Source organism: Capra hircus, chromosome 1 (genome assembly GCF_001704415.2).
Source record: "Capra hircus breed San Clemente chromosome 1, ASM170441v1, whole genome shotgun sequence".
NCBI lineage: Eukaryota > Metazoa > Chordata > Mammalia > Artiodactyla > Bovidae > Capra > Capra hircus.
Genome location: NC_030808.1, coordinates 73,503,742 through 73,524,745, shown reverse-complemented (window position 1 = coordinate 73,524,745; position 21,004 = coordinate 73,503,742). Strand labels below are relative to the sequence as shown.

General features: G+C 34.9%; 1 protein-coding gene across 4 annotated transcripts in view; it reads left to right on the top strand.

Annotated features, from left to right (window-relative positions):
• Window positions 1-19,077, top strand: part of OPA1 (OPA1, mitochondrial dynamin like GTPase) — an 81,661-nt gene extending 62,584 nt beyond the window's left edge. For 3 of the 4 annotated variants that reach the window (XM_005675107.3, XM_005675106.3, XM_005675103.3), the window contains 2 exons: window positions 13,760-13,834; window positions 16,004-19,077. In XM_005675107.3, coding sequence (XP_005675164.2) covers window positions 13,760-13,824 — 65 coding nt within the window. In that variant the 3' untranslated portion in view covers window positions 13,825-13,834; window positions 16,004-19,077. The remainder of the gene's footprint in view (window positions 1-13,759; window positions 13,835-16,003) is intronic. The other variant, XM_005675105.2, reaches the window with a different exon arrangement.

Genomic DNA, 21,004 nt, shown 5'->3' with positions numbered 1-21,004 from the left:
TTGGTTCCTCCACATTCCTAAACTTCTGCCGTACCTACAGAATCTTTGAGGGCCTTCGTGGATGAAAATAGCAGCCACACAGCAATGTGAGACTAAAAATTATCCTTGAAAGATTATACTCAGAATCTGAAACTTAAAACTGTAGAAAAGGGAAGTCATGTTTAAACTACCTTTCCCAGAGCCAGGGCTCTGGCGTGCGATAATTTGCCGTGTCTCCGTAGGTGGTTCTTGCCATGCATCACAACAGCTATTCATGCCATGCCCTCAAACCAGTACTCTAGAGAGTTCTTCATGTTTACAGCAGTACAATCTGCCAAATTAGTAACTGGGGTGGAATTATCATGTATCTTCTTCTGGTAGAGTGTGATAAATCATGTGACTACTGAAAATTTGTTATTTGAACTATCATCTGTAGTAGCATGTCCATTTTGTTTCTATAAACATAACCAAAGAAAATTAATTTTGAAGGGATTTGATTTAAAGGATAAGAGAATAGTATTGAGTTGTAGAATTCTAGGTACCTAGACAATCCTTGTGGCATCATTTATATATAAATACTGTTATTGTGAGTTTTGGCCAACAATTATAGAACCTCAGTACTGGTGTCTCATCTCTGCTGGCTTCCAGCATATTTCTAAGCAGTCTTTTTCCCTTTGTCTCTCTTTTTCTAATATCTCTCACTGTTCCTTCTTCTATGTCATTATTATCTCTTGGTCCTGAACTAGTGTTTTCCTCCTCTCTGCTTTTTAACCTTCCTTCAGTGGTTAGAAACCTTACTGAGGTACTGCCAGTGTTGTTTAATTGAGCATAAGGCAGGCTTCCCACTATAGACAACTGTAGATCAACCAAAATAACCAATTTAAGAGAGTTTTTTTCATGTCTGTTATGTATGATCTCTTCTGCCCAAGTGATATGCTTCTTTCCTAAATTCACCTTACTTTGTAAATCTTACATTGTATATGTTTGCTGAATGTTGAATCATGTTGCTTCAATACAGATTCTTCATTAGCCCACTTCTCTTAACTTAAAAGAGAGAGAAAAGGAGGCTTTCTCATCCTAAGGAAGCTTTCTCATCCTAAGGAAGCTTTCCTCTGTGTTGCCAGGAAACTGCCATCTCATTTCTCTTGCGGAACAGCTCGCATTTCCTGCATTCAGCTCTGTATCCACACATTCCTTTGCTCACATTTTGTGATCTAGCTTTCATCCCTAACAAAACCCCTGCTTTCTAGGTCACCTGTGATGTCCTAATCACTGGCCCACCCAATTCACTGAAGCGTTTTCATTTTTGTGTGTATTTATTAGGAAGTCTTAAGTCAATTGGAGTATTTTTATTCTCTCTGATATTTAGTACTTTTTGGAATGGTTAGTAGATGTGAATATATTTGAAAAATGGAAAGATTGGAATTTTTTTCTTCACTGCGGAATAAATAACTGCTTCCTGTGTTATCAGTGTTTGAGGTCATTCAGGCATCTTCTCAGGGTAAAAGTGGTTGAGTTTCTAAATTCTGCCTTTGTGAAATATTTTTCCTGGTAAAATGAAATTGACAAAGCAGCTAAGAAAGAGAGTGAAGAGTTATTTTTACCTTGAGTCTGCAGAGATGAAGTAGAGTCTGCCTTTGTGTTGTAACCCAAAAAAGGAACAGAGAGAGTGTGTGAGTTGACACAAAGAAGAAAGTAATCCTCAGGGAGAGTCCTCTGTGTTAAGAGAAGTAGTTATTTACAGGCATGATTCCACACGATGAGTCCAAATTGTGTGCTTTCCAGGTTATTGATGAGAAAATTTAGACTCAAAATGGGGCTTTTAGAATCAAGCACATTTTTCATGCACTAAGTCTGTCTTTTAAGGACAGCATTGAAGGATACTGATAAATTGGTACAAGATTAAAAGGATATTTAGTTCTCTAAAATCTTAAACAGGCTGCTGGTACTCCATGCTTTACTAGCAAGTATGTTCATTTTGCTTAAAAGCCACATTTTTAACTGATAAAAGTCAGAATAAGGATAGAAAGGACTCTTCAGTAATTTATGAATTGAATTTTGGTTATCATTTTAAAGTGGATTCTATTTATGTGTTACTGTGTTATGTGTTTGTGTGTATATTAATATGTATAAAAAAGCCAGTGCTCATATTTAAAACTAGAAATTAGGCTGTTTTCCCCCTTGTTATTAATGCTTATCACTCCCTCAGTGAGAGTTTAGAATGAAATAATATCTTTTATTTGGGATTAAACTTTGATTTGTTTTATTTTTTAATTATGTCTTTTGTACTATTCTCTCCATTCTGAGACGGAGAGAAAAATGGAATCTAGTCATTAAAAACTAAATCGAACTGTGAAACAGTCCATCGACATGTGTAACAGTATATTAAAAAATAAAATTAAGCAGAAATGAATAATCTTTTTCAAAAATCATCTTGAAGGACAAATTGATGGATACTGAACTGGTAATCTTTATGAAATAGGGTTCTCAGAATAGTTGTGTAGGGGTGTGTGCATTAAGGGCAAAAGGAATTTTAGTTTCTTTACCATTTTATACATTCCTTAACTGCCTCTTTGCCCAAATGAGCATAATTCAGAATTACCTTAGAAATTTCATATTCTTAACTGTCATGTTCATAGAAATGATAAAGCTGTGATTTGTGTTTGTGATATGATAAATCTTGAGAGTGACTGATACCTTCCCAAATAACCTCTTGGTGTTTGTGACACCAAGAGACCTTTCATGGGGCTGCATAATAAGTGATCATTAATGTATCATTCTTTGTGGTGGGAAATTCACGTTGAATTCTTCTCATTTCCTTCATGGATCTGTCATCTGTGAATGAACTGAAACCTTTCCTGTTGAACTAGTGAAGTTTTTAAGCTTGTGCAGCCTATTAAAGATAACAGATTTTGTCTGCTTCTTGGTTAGCTGGTGTATGGAAATGGTCTCTCTTAATTCCTCTTAAGAGAGTTCTTCCAGTCTGTTCCTTTAGTTTTAGTGCTGTAAGTTAGATCTTTTTTTCTGGGTCAAGGAATTCAAGTCTTATTTAGTCTCTCTCTCTATTGGCACCACTGCATGGTGCCAGTTCTGAGTCATATGTACCTGTTTTCACCCAGTACAACTGTCAGAATTTGGGGTGTTTTTGTTTTCATCTTTTTTTAAATCACAGAACTAGTGCATATGCATTGTGTAAAATTAGAAAATATAGATGGCAGAACTTTTTAAGCTATTGCCACTGCCCAGAAATAACCACTGTAGCTCTGTATTCTAATAAAGTTTTTAATATGATCTTAGGGCTATAATTTGTGTCACATATCTGGAACACATTTTTCATGAAGAGATCTTGGATTAGCTTGCACCCATACCCTGAGTCTTCAGTTTGTTGTCATTGTTCCTATTTCTGGTTTCTCATCTTCCAGAGTAGGCTAAACTTCTTTTTCTTTTCTTCATATAAACTTACTTCAAAAAGATTGTTTGAGAGGAACAAGGAGCATTAGTAAAAATAAAAACTGTGATGCTCATTACTTTAAATAGAGGAGGTATTCCAGAGGCTATAACAAAACATGTACTAAAAATTACTATTTTAAAGTCAGTTTCCATCTGTATTTAGGGCCCTGGCACTCCCTGTACATGCTTGTGCCCTCACCGTGTCTCCCCTTCCTTCAGAGATGCTTGAAGCTTCGCTTCTTAAAACTGTGGGGTCAATCCATGGTTCTCTTTCAAACAGGAAAAGATTTGAATGTTTGGCTGCTACCTCTGCTTTAAACCATCCACTCTCTTCTTAACTTTGTAACCTTTTATTCTCACTGAGACTGCTGACAATCAAGAAAGCAATGAGCCAGGCAAGCTTTAGGAAAAGAAAGTATTCTTGAGTAGCTGCATCATTAGGTACTTTGGAATCCCAGTCAAATCCTGCTTGGAACTCTATATTTCCCTTAAATGTGTACAGAGCTTTACACTTTACAGTTTCTTAGGTTTGCCTTGTAAAGCCATATAAGGCTTATAAGTTATTATCCCCATTGTTCAAATGGGAAAATTGATGTTCATTGAGGAAAATGGTTTAGCCAAGCACAAAAATATTTATGGCAAAGCTGGGACTAACAACATGTATTAGAGATAGTATCTTTTTAGATTTGTTTTGGGATTCTGTTCATCTTTAGTCTGGGATTGTGCTAGTGGGTGACTGTATATAACCAAGTTCATATCGTTTGGCTTTCTTTTTTATATTATTTTCAATGTGTTGGTTTCAGACCCTGCTCTTCTAGTTAAACTAATCACTAACTATAGAACAATAAGTTTGTCTCCTAAAGACATGTAATGATTTCATTATTCAAAAAAGATAACTCAGGCATATAAATCTATGCATGCTTATTGCTTTTTCAATTTTATGATTATTCCATTCTGTAGAAGAAATTATGATTATAATTTAAAGGTGATTTTCTAAGTTAGTGAATGCATGAAATTAATTCTGAAGTTATTTTTGTGTCTTTGAGCCTTATTCTGACTTATGAAACCAGTGTCAGTAATGATACCTCTTTATAGGGTTATAGTGAGAAATAACTGAAAACTTATGAAATCAGCCTAAAAAAAAAAAAACATGAATGCCTGTTAGTTCTCCTTGTGATAAAATTAATAATACTTTGTTCTAATGCAACATTTTATTTAAGAGATAAAATTATATTTCATTTTTGTTTTTCATCTCACTTAATTCTTGATTTTATTAAAGTCTACAATTTTTAATTCCATACTTTCTACAAACTTTAGTTTGGTTCATAAATCAGAATTGCATTCTCCCTGCTTGTATTTTTTTCTTTTACTTTTAAAATTACATTAATGAGCTGACTGTTTAAGAATCATTCTCATGATTCATTCATCTGTTACTCCTCCCTTTTAAACCTTCAGAACTGAAGGTCTTTTGACAAACCAATATTTATAACAGTTTGACAGCAGGATGAGGAACAGCGTTTGTCTTTGTAACAGCTTGAAGAAAGACCCTTTCCAGGATCCAGTCATGCAGTTACAATCTTGACCTCTTTCTTATGCTGGGAACATACATAGAGCAGCACCTCCCATGTGTTTTCTTGTCCCATTGACTGTCCATTCACTTCCCATCTGTTTGGCAGTCTTAAAGGAACAGAAGGGGCCCTCTTCTTATAAATCTGTCTTTGCAAGTGATAAATGATGTCCTGTCTCTTTAAGAGCTGCCTGGGTGGTTTTCCTTTTCTTAAAATGTTTCAGCGTCTCTCCTAACAAAATTCAGAGTAAGATATACTTTTAAGAATAAGAAGAAAATAGGAAAGAAAGAAATGATGAATTATTTTTATACTTTCTTAATTATTGGGGACTGAATATCTTATTGGTCATAAGGCTAGTGCTTTTTTAGCTTTCCCAATTAATTACCTATATCATAGTTGTTAAATTGTATTGATTTTTAGGCTTTCTTGTGGGGGAAAAAAAGAAATTATTTACTTTGAAATACTGTATTTATTTAAGCTTTCTTGAGGGAAAAAAATCAATGTATTGTTAATGAGTTAGCTTATAAAATAACTTCTAAATATTTTTTCATCATAATTTTGAGTTGATAGTTTTATGAATATGGAATATTTTATGTACTAGATAGAGAATGAAATAACTCATAGGAGATGATTATAATCTTATGGTAGAATCTAACTTTTAAAAAAATGATCATGAATCATATAGAAATGTATGATTTTCTTCTATTGCTGAAAGTAATGACTTTAAGTATAGATATTTGTATCTTTGAGTTTTCTGAGAATTGAGCAGAAATGAAAATATTTTTTCTCTCATGTAGAGATTGTTCATAGAAGGTTAAATGTGATAATATTGTTTCCCAAAAATGTTCTTAAATTACTGATTTTAAAAGTGCTGCTGGTATGAAAAGATCATTTTTAGAGTATTATAGTATATTGTATAAATCAGCTGCCTGTGGTGTATCTTCTACAAACTAGCTTGTTAGTTTACTAATTCCCTACCTTATTCCCGAAACAATTTGATGCAGCTTATGAAGATCTACGCTGTGAAAAAGGTAAGAATACTTAAATTAAAAGGGTGGAAGGGAAGAGAAAATCCAGGCAATGCAATAATGTGAAACTTAGAATGGGATTGGTGCTCTCGAGGGTTCTGCATACTTTGCTATAAACAAGCTGTCGATTTAGTCTGGAGCTTCCTACTGGTGTTGCTGAACCCCTAGCCCTGTGTACAGCAAAGCCAATCAACTGACACTGGGTTGTGGTGAAGGAATGTTGTTGTTCTATCACTAAGTCATATCCAGCTCTTTGCAACCCCCATGACTGTAGCATGCCAGGCTCCTCTGTCTTCGCCTGCTCCTCTGTCCTCCACTGTCTCCTCAAGTTTGCTGAGGTTCATGTTCATTGAGTCATTGATGCTCTCTAACCATCTCCTCCTCTGCTACCACCTTCGCCTCCTGCCTTCTGTCTTTCCTGGCATCAGGATATTTCCCAGTGAGTTGGCTGTTCACATCAAGTGGCCAGAGTATTGGAGCTTCAGCATCAGTCCTTCCAATGAATATTCAGGGTTGATTTCAGTTAGGATTGGCAGTTTGATCTCCTGGCAGTACAGGAGACTCTCAAGAGTCTTCTGTAACAATTCAAAAGCATCAATTCTTCATTACTCGATCTTTATGGATCATCTCTCACATCTATATGTGACTACTGGAAAAACCATAGCTTTGACTAAACAGACCTGTTGGCAAAATGATGTCTCTGCTTTTTAATACGCTGCCTAGGTCTGTCGTAGCTTTTCTTCCAAGGAGCAAGCATCTTTTCATTTCATGGCTGCAGCCATCATCCACAATGATTTTGGAGCCCAAGAAAATAAAATCTGCCACTGTTTCCACTTTTTCCCCATCGATTTGCCATGAAGTGATGGGACCAGATGCCATGATCTTAGTTTTCTGAATGTTGAGTTTTAAGCCAGCTTTTTCTATTCTCTTTCACCCTCATCAAGAGGCTCTTCAGTTCCTCTTCACTTTATGCCATTAGAGTGGTATCATCTACATATCTGAGTTGTTGATATTTCTCCCAGCAATATTGATTCCAGCTTGAGCTTCATCCAGCTCAGCATTTCATATGATGTGCTCTACATATAAGTTGAAAAAGCAGGGTGACAATATACACCCTTGTCATTACTCCTTTCCCAGTTTTGAATCACTTAGTTAATTGTTCCATGTCTGATTCTAACTGTTGCTTCTTGACCCGCATACAGGTTTCTCAGGAGACAGGTGAGATGGTCTGATACTTCCCATCTCTTTTAAGAATTTTCCACAGTTCGTTGTGGTCTGCACAAAGGCTTCAGTGTAGTCAGTGAAACAACATAAATTACAATTTATTTCACTGACTTTCCTTATGGCATCTTTCTTTCTAAATCATATTGCTTTGGGGTCTGAAATAAACTTCTAAACTATTTAAAATCATCTTTTTTAAAAAAATTATTTATTTGGCTGCACTGGGTCCTAGTTGTGGCATGTGAACTCTTAATTGCAGCATGTGGGATCTAGTTCCTTGACCAGGGATCGAACCTGGGTCCCCTGCATTGGGAACATGGAGTCTTAGCCACCGGACCACCAGGAAAGTCCCTAAAATAATCTTTAATGTTTAAGTATTGGTTAAGTCAGATCACTCACCTGTCAATAAATGAGTGAACAATGAATGAATATTCATGGGCATCTATTACACAGCAAGTGTAGCACTTGCTGAGTGATTTTACGTGACAGACTTCTTTGTAAGAAGATAATTCATATAAGCAGTCCTATTCCTGGGTGCGGGCGGGGAGGAGACAGTGTAAAATGAATCTTTCTAAAATGAACTCTGCAGTCCTATGAGAAAAATATTATCATTTGTGGTTGCAGTTTTTGCTAGTAGCTTAATATCAGATAAAAAGATACTAAAGAACAAAAGACCACTAATAAGTTTTAAAAGGTGCAATTATTAATAACATCAGAATAGTACATTTCAGTCCTAAGTTTTAAAGTACAATAATATAGACTTTGAATTTTTTAAGACATATTCCCTCATTTTATAGATAAAGAAACTAGGACTGTGACTTGTCCACAATAGTAAGGTTAAAGGTAAAGCCAGGACTAGAAACTTAGTTCTCCTGATCACATTATCATATGCCTGTTAGTACAGTATGGTCTCATTTTTATAAAAATCATATGAAATAACTACCCTATTGATTATTAGCATTTGACCAAGGATTCCTAACATTGTTTTTTGTCAGACACTCGTTTCATTTTTGTATACTTCATTTTGTGAAGTCCATGTTTTATAAGATTTGTCTATAATATGCTTTTATTTTTAATTTGAAACATAGAATTGCAATTATATCTCTTAATAAGCCAAACAAATAATTGTTACAAGAGTAAATGTAATTCTAGCCCAAACAAAGATTTCCATTTGAACTTTTAAAGCAATAGAAATAACCCAGGGAACTCTATTTCTACCTCACAGACCCCTGGAAGTCTGGACCCCACCCAGCTTTGAAATTACTGTCCCAGTCTCAAACAGCTTTCCCCAGCCTGTAGGAGATGACACCTCCCTCTTCTGTAACAAACAAGTCTACTGTTTGTCTTCATTAATGAGTATGTTTAAAAATAATCATACCTATTTGGAGGGAAGAGGAAAAAAAACTAGAGGGCCAGGACTCAGAAGATAAGTGTTAGATTTAAATGTGCATCTTTGACTCTGTATCTCTTTGGCCCTTCCTTTCAGCTGTCAAAGGTGTACACGTTTTCTGATGCTAAGTCTAAGATTTTGACTGTAGTTTTGAGAATCTTGAATCTGGTCTCGATTCACTTGTTTTTGGTTGGTGTTCTTTCCTTGTTTCCCTAAATGATTCCTTTAAACACTGAATTTCTAAAGAGCACTTACAGTGTAATTGTCTAATAAAAAGCAAGCCTGTTCAGGAACAGCATGTAACATAATAAGTGTTCCTTTAATTTTCAGTCCCTTAGCGAATAGCTTTTTCTAGCAAAATTTCACCTACAAGGTGTCCCCAAGCTTGGTAGAGAATGTGCATGCAGCGTGTTATGAAACAGTTCTCTCAAGGAACATTTGGATCTTTGGATGTGTGCTTGTGTAAAATACACTGCATCCATAAGTTTGCAGCTCATTTCTCTGTGCTTTCTCTAAAAACATCAAAAGTTGTAAAAGGTTTATTTTGGTTCATGTGGTAGTGTTTTGTGTGTGATTCTTTGTTCCTGTTCTAAACTGTTATTAACCACTGAAGTGAACCTTCTCCCGGGTTTGGCCTTTTGGATTCACAGTGTATTCAAAACCTAATTACAGATTAGTGTGTTTTTGAGACTTTTAGAGCAAGTATCAGAAGACTTAAAAAGAAAATGAGAGTAGTGGTATCATTTCATGTAGAGATAAAGAGACCCTAAACATGAATGGGTGTCAAGTCATCTAAAGAAAAGAAAAAAGAGAAGGAACTTCATTCAGAGACTGATGGTTTATGAGTTGGGGATTATGGGAATATTCATGACTCAATCAAGAAGCACAATGAATTGATGTTTGAAATTGTTCATCTTTTAAGTAAACATTGGATAAATGGAAAGTAGACTCAGTATTCACTACATGTGGAATTGGCTGTTTCAGTGTACAGAAATAGCAGTTTGTTAATCTCTTCCTGAGTTGGTTTAGTTTATCAAGTAAATCACAAATTTATAAGAATTCTCTAGCTATGTAAATATTTAATGCAAATATTTAATAGAAAAAGGAGTTTGCACTATAATTAGCCTTGCTAATATATACACATTTTTCCATGGGAAAGTAAGTTCTAATGTTGATAAATTAAATACCGTTAAGATTTGGGGGTTTGAAAACACTGTAATAGTGAGACATTAATTTGAAGGATCAGAAAGTGGAAAGTGTTAGTTGCTAACATTCCAACTTGATTTTTATGCATAACTCAGTTTTCTGTGCAGCCAGATACAAGACATTGTTGGAACTTTACATCAGAATTTAAAATTAATTCAAATATGGAAAATAATGTTGCTTATTATTTTAATATAACTTCCTTGCAAAGCTTGAAATCATGCTTGTACGTGCTTATATAGTCATCATATTTTAGCCTTCTTAAGTAAGGTGTAATAATTAAGTCCTCCCTCCACTCCCCCACCAGTTGCTGTTGTGTTCTAAGACCTGAGTATTCTCTGTTCCTTGTTGTTGGGAGCCCACCAGCTTTCCTTGATCTTCATTGTCAACGTGTGCCCTGCCTCTTGTTCCCAGACTTGCTCTAGCTCTTGTGATCGTAGCATAACATCCTGGAAGCATAAGTGCTTCTTTCCCGCTTCTTGATAACCTGTAGCCATCATTCTCCATGCCATACTTGTGGTAACTTCATTTATCAAATATTTATTGAGTATGTATAGTAAGTCAGACATTGTTGTAGACACTAAAGACACTGAGCTTTTTTGGTCCAGTTTCCTGCTCTAATATTGTTCTCCAAGGGTCTCTCCAAATGTGTATAGATCTAATCTCAAGAGGAAGAAGTAATAATACTCATCATAATATTCATATTATGATAACATAATATACATTTCTTAGATATTCCTAGACACAGAATTACTTAAGAGGTGCTCAGTAACTATCTTATTCCCTATTTTTATTATCAAAATATCTTGTTTCACAGAAGGAAAAACTTGCAACAAATACACTTGCAATAATAGCATTTGTTTTGTTACCATTTAGAGTCTGCATATGATAGTAGATCTAGTATGTGCCTCTGAATTGGAGAACTGTGGACAAGGCTAACTTTCCAGGCTTAATAGCCTCGTCTTTGGCAGTGAAACGTGTGGGGTTATATGAGGACCAAATGAAATGTGGGATCTGAAATCACACAAAACATAGTAGACACTTACAGACTTAGAGAGAGGTAGAAGGTAAGCAGGGAATTCGTAAAGGCAGGGTATCATATGCCCCCATGTCACTTCAGTAAGTACATTATGTAAGTGAAGGAACAAATGAAGGAATGAGTTTTCCAATTTAGTATTAAAAGGAAACATTTATCACAGTTATTCTTTTTTCTTTTTACTTTTACCTCCTTCCCCTTCTCTCTCGTCTCCTCCCATTACTTCCTAGTGTTCTTTGTGGTGTTCTTGAGGTTTTAGGGCATAGAGGTGCAGTGTCTTTTACAATATTTTGTAAAAACAACTTTTTAAAGGGAAAATCGGTAATTTTTTATTCTGTGGTTTTCATATATAGTTTTTTAAAAAAAAACTTTATGAGAAACATCACTTATCTTGAATTTTGGAAGAATTTGAATTTGATTCAGATTCCACAGTTAGACACACGCATCAGAGTGGCTCTTGGTCTCTGTCAATACAAGTAGATCTTGCTGTGAACAGTGTCTTGTGACACACACTCACAGTAGTCTGTCCAGCTGAGCATAGGGGTCATTGACAGGGCAAAGGATGGCTAGAGCTGGCCCTTCAGCTGCTTGATTTTACTCAGATGATGGAGCAGATAGATTGTGATTTACTTCCTTCATACAATACAGTTTTCCCACGTAGAAGTAGTTCTCAGTACAGTGTTCAGAGAGCTGCTAAGGCTCTGAACACTTGTTTGAGATTTCCATGTTTTGTGCTCTTTAAGCTAGATGATTTTTTAAAGACCTCATCCATTTCCAAAATTCTATGAGATGTAAATTTAGAAAACTTTTTTCCCCCTATTTCTCAACCTCCTCTAAAGAAAGTCGTCAACTGAGCTATAGTATCTGAAACTCTGTAAATGTTCAGTGAAGAAGATAGATGAACTGTTCCTAAGTAACTATATGAAATAATTTTTAAAATAAAAATGTGGCCTTATTTTGTGAAAGGAAGGATGTTTACTGGTTTGACTGCTAGATAACAAAAAACCACAGCAAAAAAACAGACTACAAAAAGTACAAACTAAATTTCCAAGAATCTGATTTTTTTAGATAGAAGCAAGGAATTCTTGCTTATATTCAACTGTAATGTATCTGCTCAGTAAATAATTTGTTTAAAAGAATAGGGGACCCCTCTGCCCTGGTTCTTTTTGGTGTGTATTCATCTCAGTCTAATACCAAGAATTAGAAGTTCTAAATTACTGGAAGAAGAAAATGAAAACATTGCATTCTTTATATACAACTCTGGTGGGCTATGCTGAGTTCCTGCAGTGCTAATAAGAATTTACCAAAAGAACAGTTCTTTTTATTGGCTACTCATCACAAATGCTATCTCATTGATAAAAAAAAAAGGATACTTATATCTTTGACTGCAGATTATTTTTAAATGTAAAAGATGTAAATGTTGTAAATCAAGTATATTTCAGTTTTTAAAAAATAAAGGAAAGCTGAAAAAAAGAATATAAACATCGTTAAGAGTAAGAATAGCAGGTAGAAGGCTTTGCAGCTTTGCCTTTAGGTCACCAACTTTGAACCAGTCATTTCACTTTAATTGATAATTCTCACTAACGTATTACATTAACAGGATAAAAGTACTTGTTATCATGCTTACTATTGTTATTCAGTCACTAAGTCATGTCTGACTCTTTGTGACCCCATGGACTGCAGCACGCCAAGCTTCCCTGTCCTTCACTATCTCCTGGAGTTTGCTCAAACTCACATCCATTGAGTCAGTGATGCCATCCAACCATCTCATCCTTTGTTGCCCCCTTCTCTTTTTGTCCTCAATCTTTCCTAGCATCATGGTCTTTGCTAATGAATCACATCAGGTGGCCAAAGTATTAGAGCTTCAGCGTCAGCCATCAGTCCTTCTAATGAATATTCATGGTTGATTTCCTTTAGGATTGACTGGTTTGATCTCGTTGTTTAGGGGACTCTCAAGAGTCTTCTCCAGCACCACAGTTCAATAGCATGCCTAACCTGTGTTTTAAAATAGGAGCTACATGATTAAGTTAGTAGTGAAGTAGAATAAATCATGACTCTTCCTGCTTTTAATATTAGGAGATTGGCATTCCATGTGAATACATTTTTTTTTCATGTGAATACATTTTGAAGGAAATTTTTATATTTCAGGGAGAATTTGTAGATTTTATTTGAACACCTAAAGTGAAAACCTGAAATCAAATAAAATAATGTAAATCTGTCTTCACTGGCTCTGGTGTTTTAAAACTTAACTTTCTTCATTCACAGAAAGAAAAGTACTTTTTTTTTTTAAGTGTTGTTGCCTTTTTCATTTTTGTTGAAGGTACTTCCTGTAGTTTCTTTTTTGTCTTTCAGTGTTAGGACATTTTGACATATAAAGTATACATTTTAATGTGGTCTTATTGGTTAATCTTTGTAACTCTTCCTATTACTTCACACCTAGAAAGTCATTTCCTAGTTGAAAGCCAGTTATATACTCACCTGTATTCTCTTCTAATTTTAAAAAATTGATTTCATTATGTTATATTTTCCTCTGTTCCAGATAATGCTAACTGTGAGTCCTTGGTTAGACCCCAGAGAATCTTAACAACTCCTTAAAATTCTACACATAATTGTATGTGTATCTATATCTATATTTGCCTTTTTCTGTATAAGAATCTGCAACATTTAGATTCTCAAAAGGATCTGTCCCTTACATTCCTTCCCTTTCCAAAAAATTATTAGAAGGGCTACTGCTATAATCTGTTTGAACTTCATCTGGATATCAGATCATATGTCATGTGAAGGTAATGTTTCCCCTTTTCCTGAGTAGTTCAAGTATCCCAAACCATTGCCATCAAGAAATAAATTTGTTTTTAATTAATTTGTTATCTTTTTATATCTACAGAAAAAGTTAGAGAAATTCAAGAAAAACTTGATGCATTTATTGAAGCTCTTCATCAGGAAAAATAAATTGTAATAAGTGAGTAAAAAAAAAACCTCTTATTGCATTGGTACTGACTAAACACAAAATTTATATTTAAAACTTACTTTAATAGTTTATCATTCTACTTAACTATATCCTACTTACTCCTTAATAATAATCTTAATGTAATTAAATAATTTAAAAAGCAGAAATTTCTAAAACTAGATTCTACAGCTTTTGTGTATGATGTTCCTTTGAATAAAATCACCTTGTGGTTGAACTAAAAATATCCTCTAGAACTCATTTTGAACAGAAAAAGGTGAACAAAGCTAAACTATTTCATGATATGTTAGTGGCTCATAGATTTTCTGTGTATAAAGAATTGAACTGTTGCACTCATTTTCTCATTGTTCATATTCAATGAATAATCACATATATGTTCACTTGCAAACTGGGTTGACTAAAAATTTTAATAATTGTTCTTAATCTTATTTTCAGTATTTAAAAACATTTAAATAAACTTTTTCAATTTAAAATAACTCGACAGCTGTAGAATTTAGGACTCTACTGAATGTATGGGCTCTCGTCTAATTCTGTAGTGTGGCATTATAAGCAGTGCCTAATAAAATATTATTTTTGAAGACTTCCCTTAATAGCAAAGTTAATTGCTAATTATTGCTGAAAAAATATAATTAGGAAGTCTTTTATTGAAGAAGTTGAGAAAGGGAAAATGCTATAATTAAGACCTTTTCACTTATTTAGAATATTTAATTATTTTATATGTGAGTCCTTGCTCTGTAGACAGCTTGCAACACAGAAATAAACAGAGTAGAAATGTGAAAGTTTTTCTCCCTAGCTGCACTGTGTTCAGAAAAGGCCCTTAAATCAGACTCCCTACTTTGTTGTACTGTCGAGGCAATATATTTGAGAAAGCAAGCTAGAAAAAGGAAGCACAGCTCAGACCAGCATCACACAAAACGGTACACCAGCAGTGAATGAGAGAGGAAGGAGGAAAAAGCTTTAGAAGAATGCTTTGTTACTTTGCTTGTTTCTCTTTCATAAGCTAAGACAGGTATATGGATGTATACCAAAATGTGCCTAGAAACTAAATATTAATCATCTTTCACAAAGGCCGAAAATAATACAGTGTTTTTAAGTGTCTATGCTCATAAACGTTTTTATACAGTTTCAGTGTACGAAAATTTTCTTTTAAAACCATGAAATGTTATGAGGTCTTCCTCACTGTCATAGTTCCTTACTATCAGTAGTTAATGTTAGAAACATTTGAGAATCTTCTGGATTTGGAGATTCTCTTCATAAGCATCAGAGTTTGCTTGATACTTTTGTTTACAAATATAGTTTTTTTGGGGGGGTGGAATTCACAGAAACCCAATTAAAAATATCAGGTGCATTTCCATCTCTTAATGAAATAAGGAAGCCCAGAGCCAGCCAGGTCAGTGTCACCTACCTAAGCTGGTCAGTGTGACATCTGGAGTAATTGTTGCTGCCAGGAACATGCCTTTTTCTGCCAAAGTGTCTGTCCCAGGTGAAGGCCAAGACAGTCCTGCGAGGCAGGTTGTGTACTGGAAAACAGTCCCAGCTTTTTTTGTTCCCTGCTTGTCCCTGCTCTCTAGGGCACTTCCCACCCCTTGGGATTCATGGCTCTGTGAAGTGTTATGTTTATCTGTGAGATGGACAGATGATCTATTTTTTATCCTGCAAATCCACTTAAAGGAGTAAATCTGGGACTTCCCTGGTGGTCCAGTGGTTAAGACTGGACTCCCAATGCAGGGAGCCAAGTTCAATAGGTTCCCTGGTTGGGGAACTGATCTCAGATGCCACAGGCGAGGCTAGAAAAAAAATGTAAAGGAATAAATCTGGCAAAACTGTAGCCTTGCTTCATTTTGACCATTTAATAAAAGTTGCCAGGCATTTTAAGGAATTTGTATTCCTCTCTGAGTTTTGAGATGCATGTAGTTACTCAGCCTGATCATTTTGAATAACTGATACTTGCTGAAGATGAATTCCAATATTTTTTGATTCATATATCATATTTGATAAAACTTTTATTGTTCAGGTAGATATTTCAAATTTAATAAAGCTAGCAAATTAGCCAGTTAAGCTTCAGTATTTTTAAGATCATACAATAGTAAAATTTACCTAGAAATTTTACATTTGTCTCCCCAGACCTAAATTTACCAATGAAAATTCTGTTTGTTTTTACAGAATCCTGCTCATCATATAATCACCTCAGCATACACCTGAAGAAAGAAAACTCAAAAGTCTTTTGTCTTGCCTTTTTTTTTCTTCTGCTATTCTGCCCTTTCTAAACATAAAATAAAGTCATGGAATAAAAATAATCTATGTGTCTTAGAGGCACTTTAACAGTCAGCTGCCTTTTGAATGGAAGAACAGTGGAAATGCCATTAACATTCTGTTATATTGTATTTAAGTGACAGATTGGGATAATTTAAGTGGTGTGGCCATTAGGCTGTCCTTGAAGATAAGAAACTTGCACTCCTGCTTGTTGCTTCATTTCTAGTGGCACGAGGTCAACTAACTCTTTAGCCCACGTTACTCGATGTAATTTCTTTTCCAGAGAAAGAATGGTAGGTGTTTTGAAATAAAACTTATGGCAATTTTCTAAAGGCTATCAATTGTATATAAAATGATGGTAACCTGCTGAGTTGTTGTCTGTATCTGCAATGTTCTGTGTACAGAACCTATTCGACCAGGATAGTTCAGTTTATATTTACTTGAATGAAAGTAACTTAACAGAAAAATTCTTCAAATAGGTTAATTTATACAATTCTGTGTACATTCAGTGAAAGATTTCAACCCTTCATTGACAGCTTAGAAGTTGCCTTAGAAGCTAAGTCAGTAGCAACTTACCTGTTTGATTCAGTTGATGTTTTTATACTCTGTCTATCCATTTGAATTCATTCATTTTGGATGTTTTATACTTGAGCTAGGCTTTCTTGTTGACTGTTTTTTTTTGTTTGTGTTTTTACCTGTTGACAGAGCTGTTGGATTTTGATGGGGAAGATTAAGAATAATCAATTGACTAATTCATTTAGACTATTGTCAAACATTTCATTGAGGCCTCAGGAAAAGCCTTCTTTCATAAAACTGTGTTTTAAATGGAAATTATTTCAACAATTAGAATTATGTTGACCATTCCCTTCTCTGGATGTTAAAAATATAAAGTTTAATTCATTGCAGTTCAATTATGGTAATATCCTCATATCATTTTCATGTTTTTTTTTAATAAATATTTTGTAATGGCTAAAGGACTTTAAAGCAAAGAAATAGGCCATTTTTGACTCTCAATGTCTTTGCCATTTAACTCTGCTTCTTGCTACCATTTCATTACACCTTTAGTATTCTAATAAAAGTGTCCATTTTTTGACAGTTTTTATTTTACAGTCTACTTAATCTTTAAGTTTCTTGGAATTATATTTTGGTAACAGTTCCCACATGTTTTAAAGTTTAACATCAGTACTTTCTTTATTGTCATCTCTATCAAGATCTGATACAATGTGCAAGGGTAAAGGACACCACTAAATATTTGAGTGAAAATTCAGGAATTAGTTGCTGTATACTGTTTGATAGGATGTAGATGCAGTTTTAAGCAGAGAGTAGCAATGTATTTTATTTGGGAGCTGAGTCATCGAGAACATTTCTGTATCCTTCAGACCTAGGGACAGTGATGAGTGGTTGGGTGAATGGAGAGGGAACAGAGTGCCCTGATGCTCTGTACAGAGGTTAAGAGGTGACCATACTGGTTAACTCCCTCCAACTAGTGCTGGCCAGTGGGTAAACACCCTCACTGAAGCAGACATCATTCAGTTAGTAATTAATATTTTTGCAGTTGTAAAACGCAGCAACTTTAAAACTACAAATGTATTTCTAAAAAAAGGAAAAGGACTGTGTTTATTCCTATGAGCTATGGATAGGGAAAAATGCACTCTGCTGGTTTCTACAGATTGCCCCCAAGCAAAAGGCTGATGTTAAGTCAGTGCTTTTGTTGCAACTCTTTCTATAAATTTAAGAAGGGGTGATTAAAGGAGATGTCTCCATTTCTTTGAGATCAGTATTTGTGATTTAAATATATAAATAATAAATGTTATTAAAAATCCTATTTTAGAGTCCAGACATTTACCTGTCCTACTTGGTAATATGACTTCTTTCATGGATTATATATTGTTTTCTTTTATGGCTGATCTCACACTAAGCACGCTTCCCTCCCCACCCAAAAGCTAGCCATTTCTTAAAATCGGATGTTTTAAAAGAAAAAAAACCCCTCAGATTCTCAACAGTAAACAGTAAACTGTGTTGTGTCAGTAGTTCAGAAATCACAAATGATTCAAATGTAAACAAATCACTATGCAAAAGTATTAAAATGTAACAAATAGAAACAAATTCAATATACAAAAGTTAAATTCTAATGAGACCAGGAATCGTTTTGTTTTTCACCACAGAATTTGCAAGGAATAGAATGAACAAAGCTCTGTACTGAAGACTGAACAACTATAAATAGATTTAAAATGTACTCGATCCAGGTATCAATTTAAGAAATCAAGCTATGTAGGCAGTGAATGATAGGAAATGAGTGGTTCCTGCAGCTTCACGGTTGAACCATAGTTCAGCTGAGCTGTAGTTACAAGCGGAGCAGTCAGCCTTTCTTAGCTGCTTAATTATGTCCTCTTTTCTCTGTATTATCCCCTCTTTCCAGGCTTTACTCTGACACACTCCTTCCCACAAATTATTTAGCCTCCAGATACAAATGAATAGTGTAATAATGAGAAGGGAACATTGCAGAGAGTGGTATTTCCTGACCTTATAATTTGGGAATTTTGCGTATGATATTAAGATTCAGAGTGTAGGTTTAAAAGGTAAATCCCTTAACCAGTCAATAATTTTATTTTTATTTATTTTAGATGTATTTATGTGCTAAAAGAAATACGTTTTAGTTTTCCAATAAAGGGGATCAAAGTTTTGTGGGGTTTTTTTTTTTCCAGTTTTGGTTCTCTAAGCTGGTATGTGCTATAGTTTCCGGAACTTCAGCAGTATAGAAATGTGCTTATAAATATGCTTACCTTTTGAATAATCATGGCTTTGTGTTTAAATATTTAAAATTTAGCCTTGTTTTTACTTGTGCACTATGAATGAACTTTGTATTATTTTTTAAAACGTTCCCACCATCTGTAGATGTTATTGCAATTTATATTTTGCCTGTGCTTGATCTAAAATCATTGGTGTAGATGAGTAATTAAAGACACTGAAATCCTGTTATTGGAGAGCATTTTTTAAGTTGTCTCTGTTATAATGAGGGGGAGAGAGAGAGAAACTTATGCACCCAGGATGATGATCGACTCCACAGTGTAACCAAATTCATGGTCTAATAAGCCTCTTAACATGTGGCTCTTCTTTGAATGCTTGACTTTCACATGCCTCACATTGCATAGTTGTAATTCATGATCTAACCATGCTCTTTTTCATGTCTTGATATTTGTCAAACACTTTGGTATTTTCTTTGGTAAAATATATTTTTTAAATGTTTTTAATTGCATTTTGCTACCATGGCCATCATTTTCATTGATGCTGCTAACCTGTTTAGTCATTTATGAGGCTGCCTAAGAAGGCATCATTAAGTCTTAGAACCAGAAGGAACCTTAAAGATCACTTCATTCCATCCACCACCCAATTACGAACTCCCTTCTTTTTTTTAATTTTAGAATTTTTCCCAGAACTTTGCTCATGTGTGTGTTTAGTTGCTCAGTCGTGTCCAACTCTCTGCGACCATATGGGCTATAGCCCAGCAGGTTCCTCTGCCCATGGGGATTCTCCAGGCAAGAATACTGAAGTGAGTTGCCATGCCCTTCTCCAGGAGATCTTCCCAACCCAGGGATCGAACTAAGGTCTCCCAAATTGCAGGCAGATTATTTACCATCTGAGCCACCAGGGAAGCCCAAGAATACTGAAGTGGGTAGCCTATCCCTTCTCCAGGGAAACTTCCCAACTCAGGAATCAAACAGGGTCTCTTGCCTTGCAGGTGGATTCTTTACCAGCTGAGCTAAAGATTTGGTGATCATTAGATATGTAAAATAAGACTGTGTGGGTGTGCCTTCTCCTTGATTCATATGGTTAGCTAAAGCCAAAACCAGAAAGAGTCTGGAAAGTCACGATTGCGTCCATAAGTGGTACACAGTTGCTGGAGTGTGGTATATTTTCTGGTGAATAGATGTTAAGACAGTCTTTAAATTCCTTTAGAAAATTTATAGGGAAGGACATATTTCAATCATATTAACAATTATTTCACTTATCAGTGCTAACAGACCACTCCTAGTGTGAAGCCCCAAACGTAGTTGCATTTTAAATTATTTCATCCTTTGTGTCCTTCAAGATCTTCATAAGTCAAGAAAGTTCGAAGAGTTTGCTTCCTGAAGATTTAATAGGGTAATTTATCTGTTTTCTACCAATACTTTCAGCTGAAGAATTAGCATCTTTGTCAAAGTGAAGTAGCTACCATGTGCCTGTAAATAATAGAGATCTATTATTTAATTACGTTACAAAGTGTGTTTTAAAATAATAGTTACTATTTAAATTTAAACAATAAAATATTCAACTTGTGATAACTAAGTCATAAATAATTTCTGCACATATTAGACTAAGTTGATAGATGTAGAAAACTTAAGAGTTAAGACAGGTACTATAAAAGTTGTCAGATTAAAAAGCAGAGTAGGGTCCAGAGTTTAAGTGTGAGTGATACTTAGCCTAAAGACACTTTATAAAGTAAGATGAGAAAAGATGTACATCATAAGGCAGTGGGTTAAGTGTGTATCTTGAGATGAGAGGTGAGTTACCAGCTTGACAGAGAATGTGTATCTGATCACCCTATGAAGCCTTCATGTGGGTTTTGTTCACATTCTACAGGATCACTGTTCAGGTTTATTTGGGGTCAAGTCACTGGCCGGAGTAACTACAGCTTTTAAATGTTTTTGTAAACCGGTCCTTATTCTGTGTGGTAAAGAATTCTATTTGTTTTTAACTAATTAACCTATGTGTAGCATGGTTCCTATCCAAGTATTTGAGAAATCGCAAAAAGTCATTTAAAAAATTGTAGGCCAGAGACCCCACTGAAGATCCAATGAAAACTGCCAGCAGCCTCCAGAGAGGCATTGTCTTATGGTTGAGTTAGAATATAGGTTTCACTCCTTAAGAGTT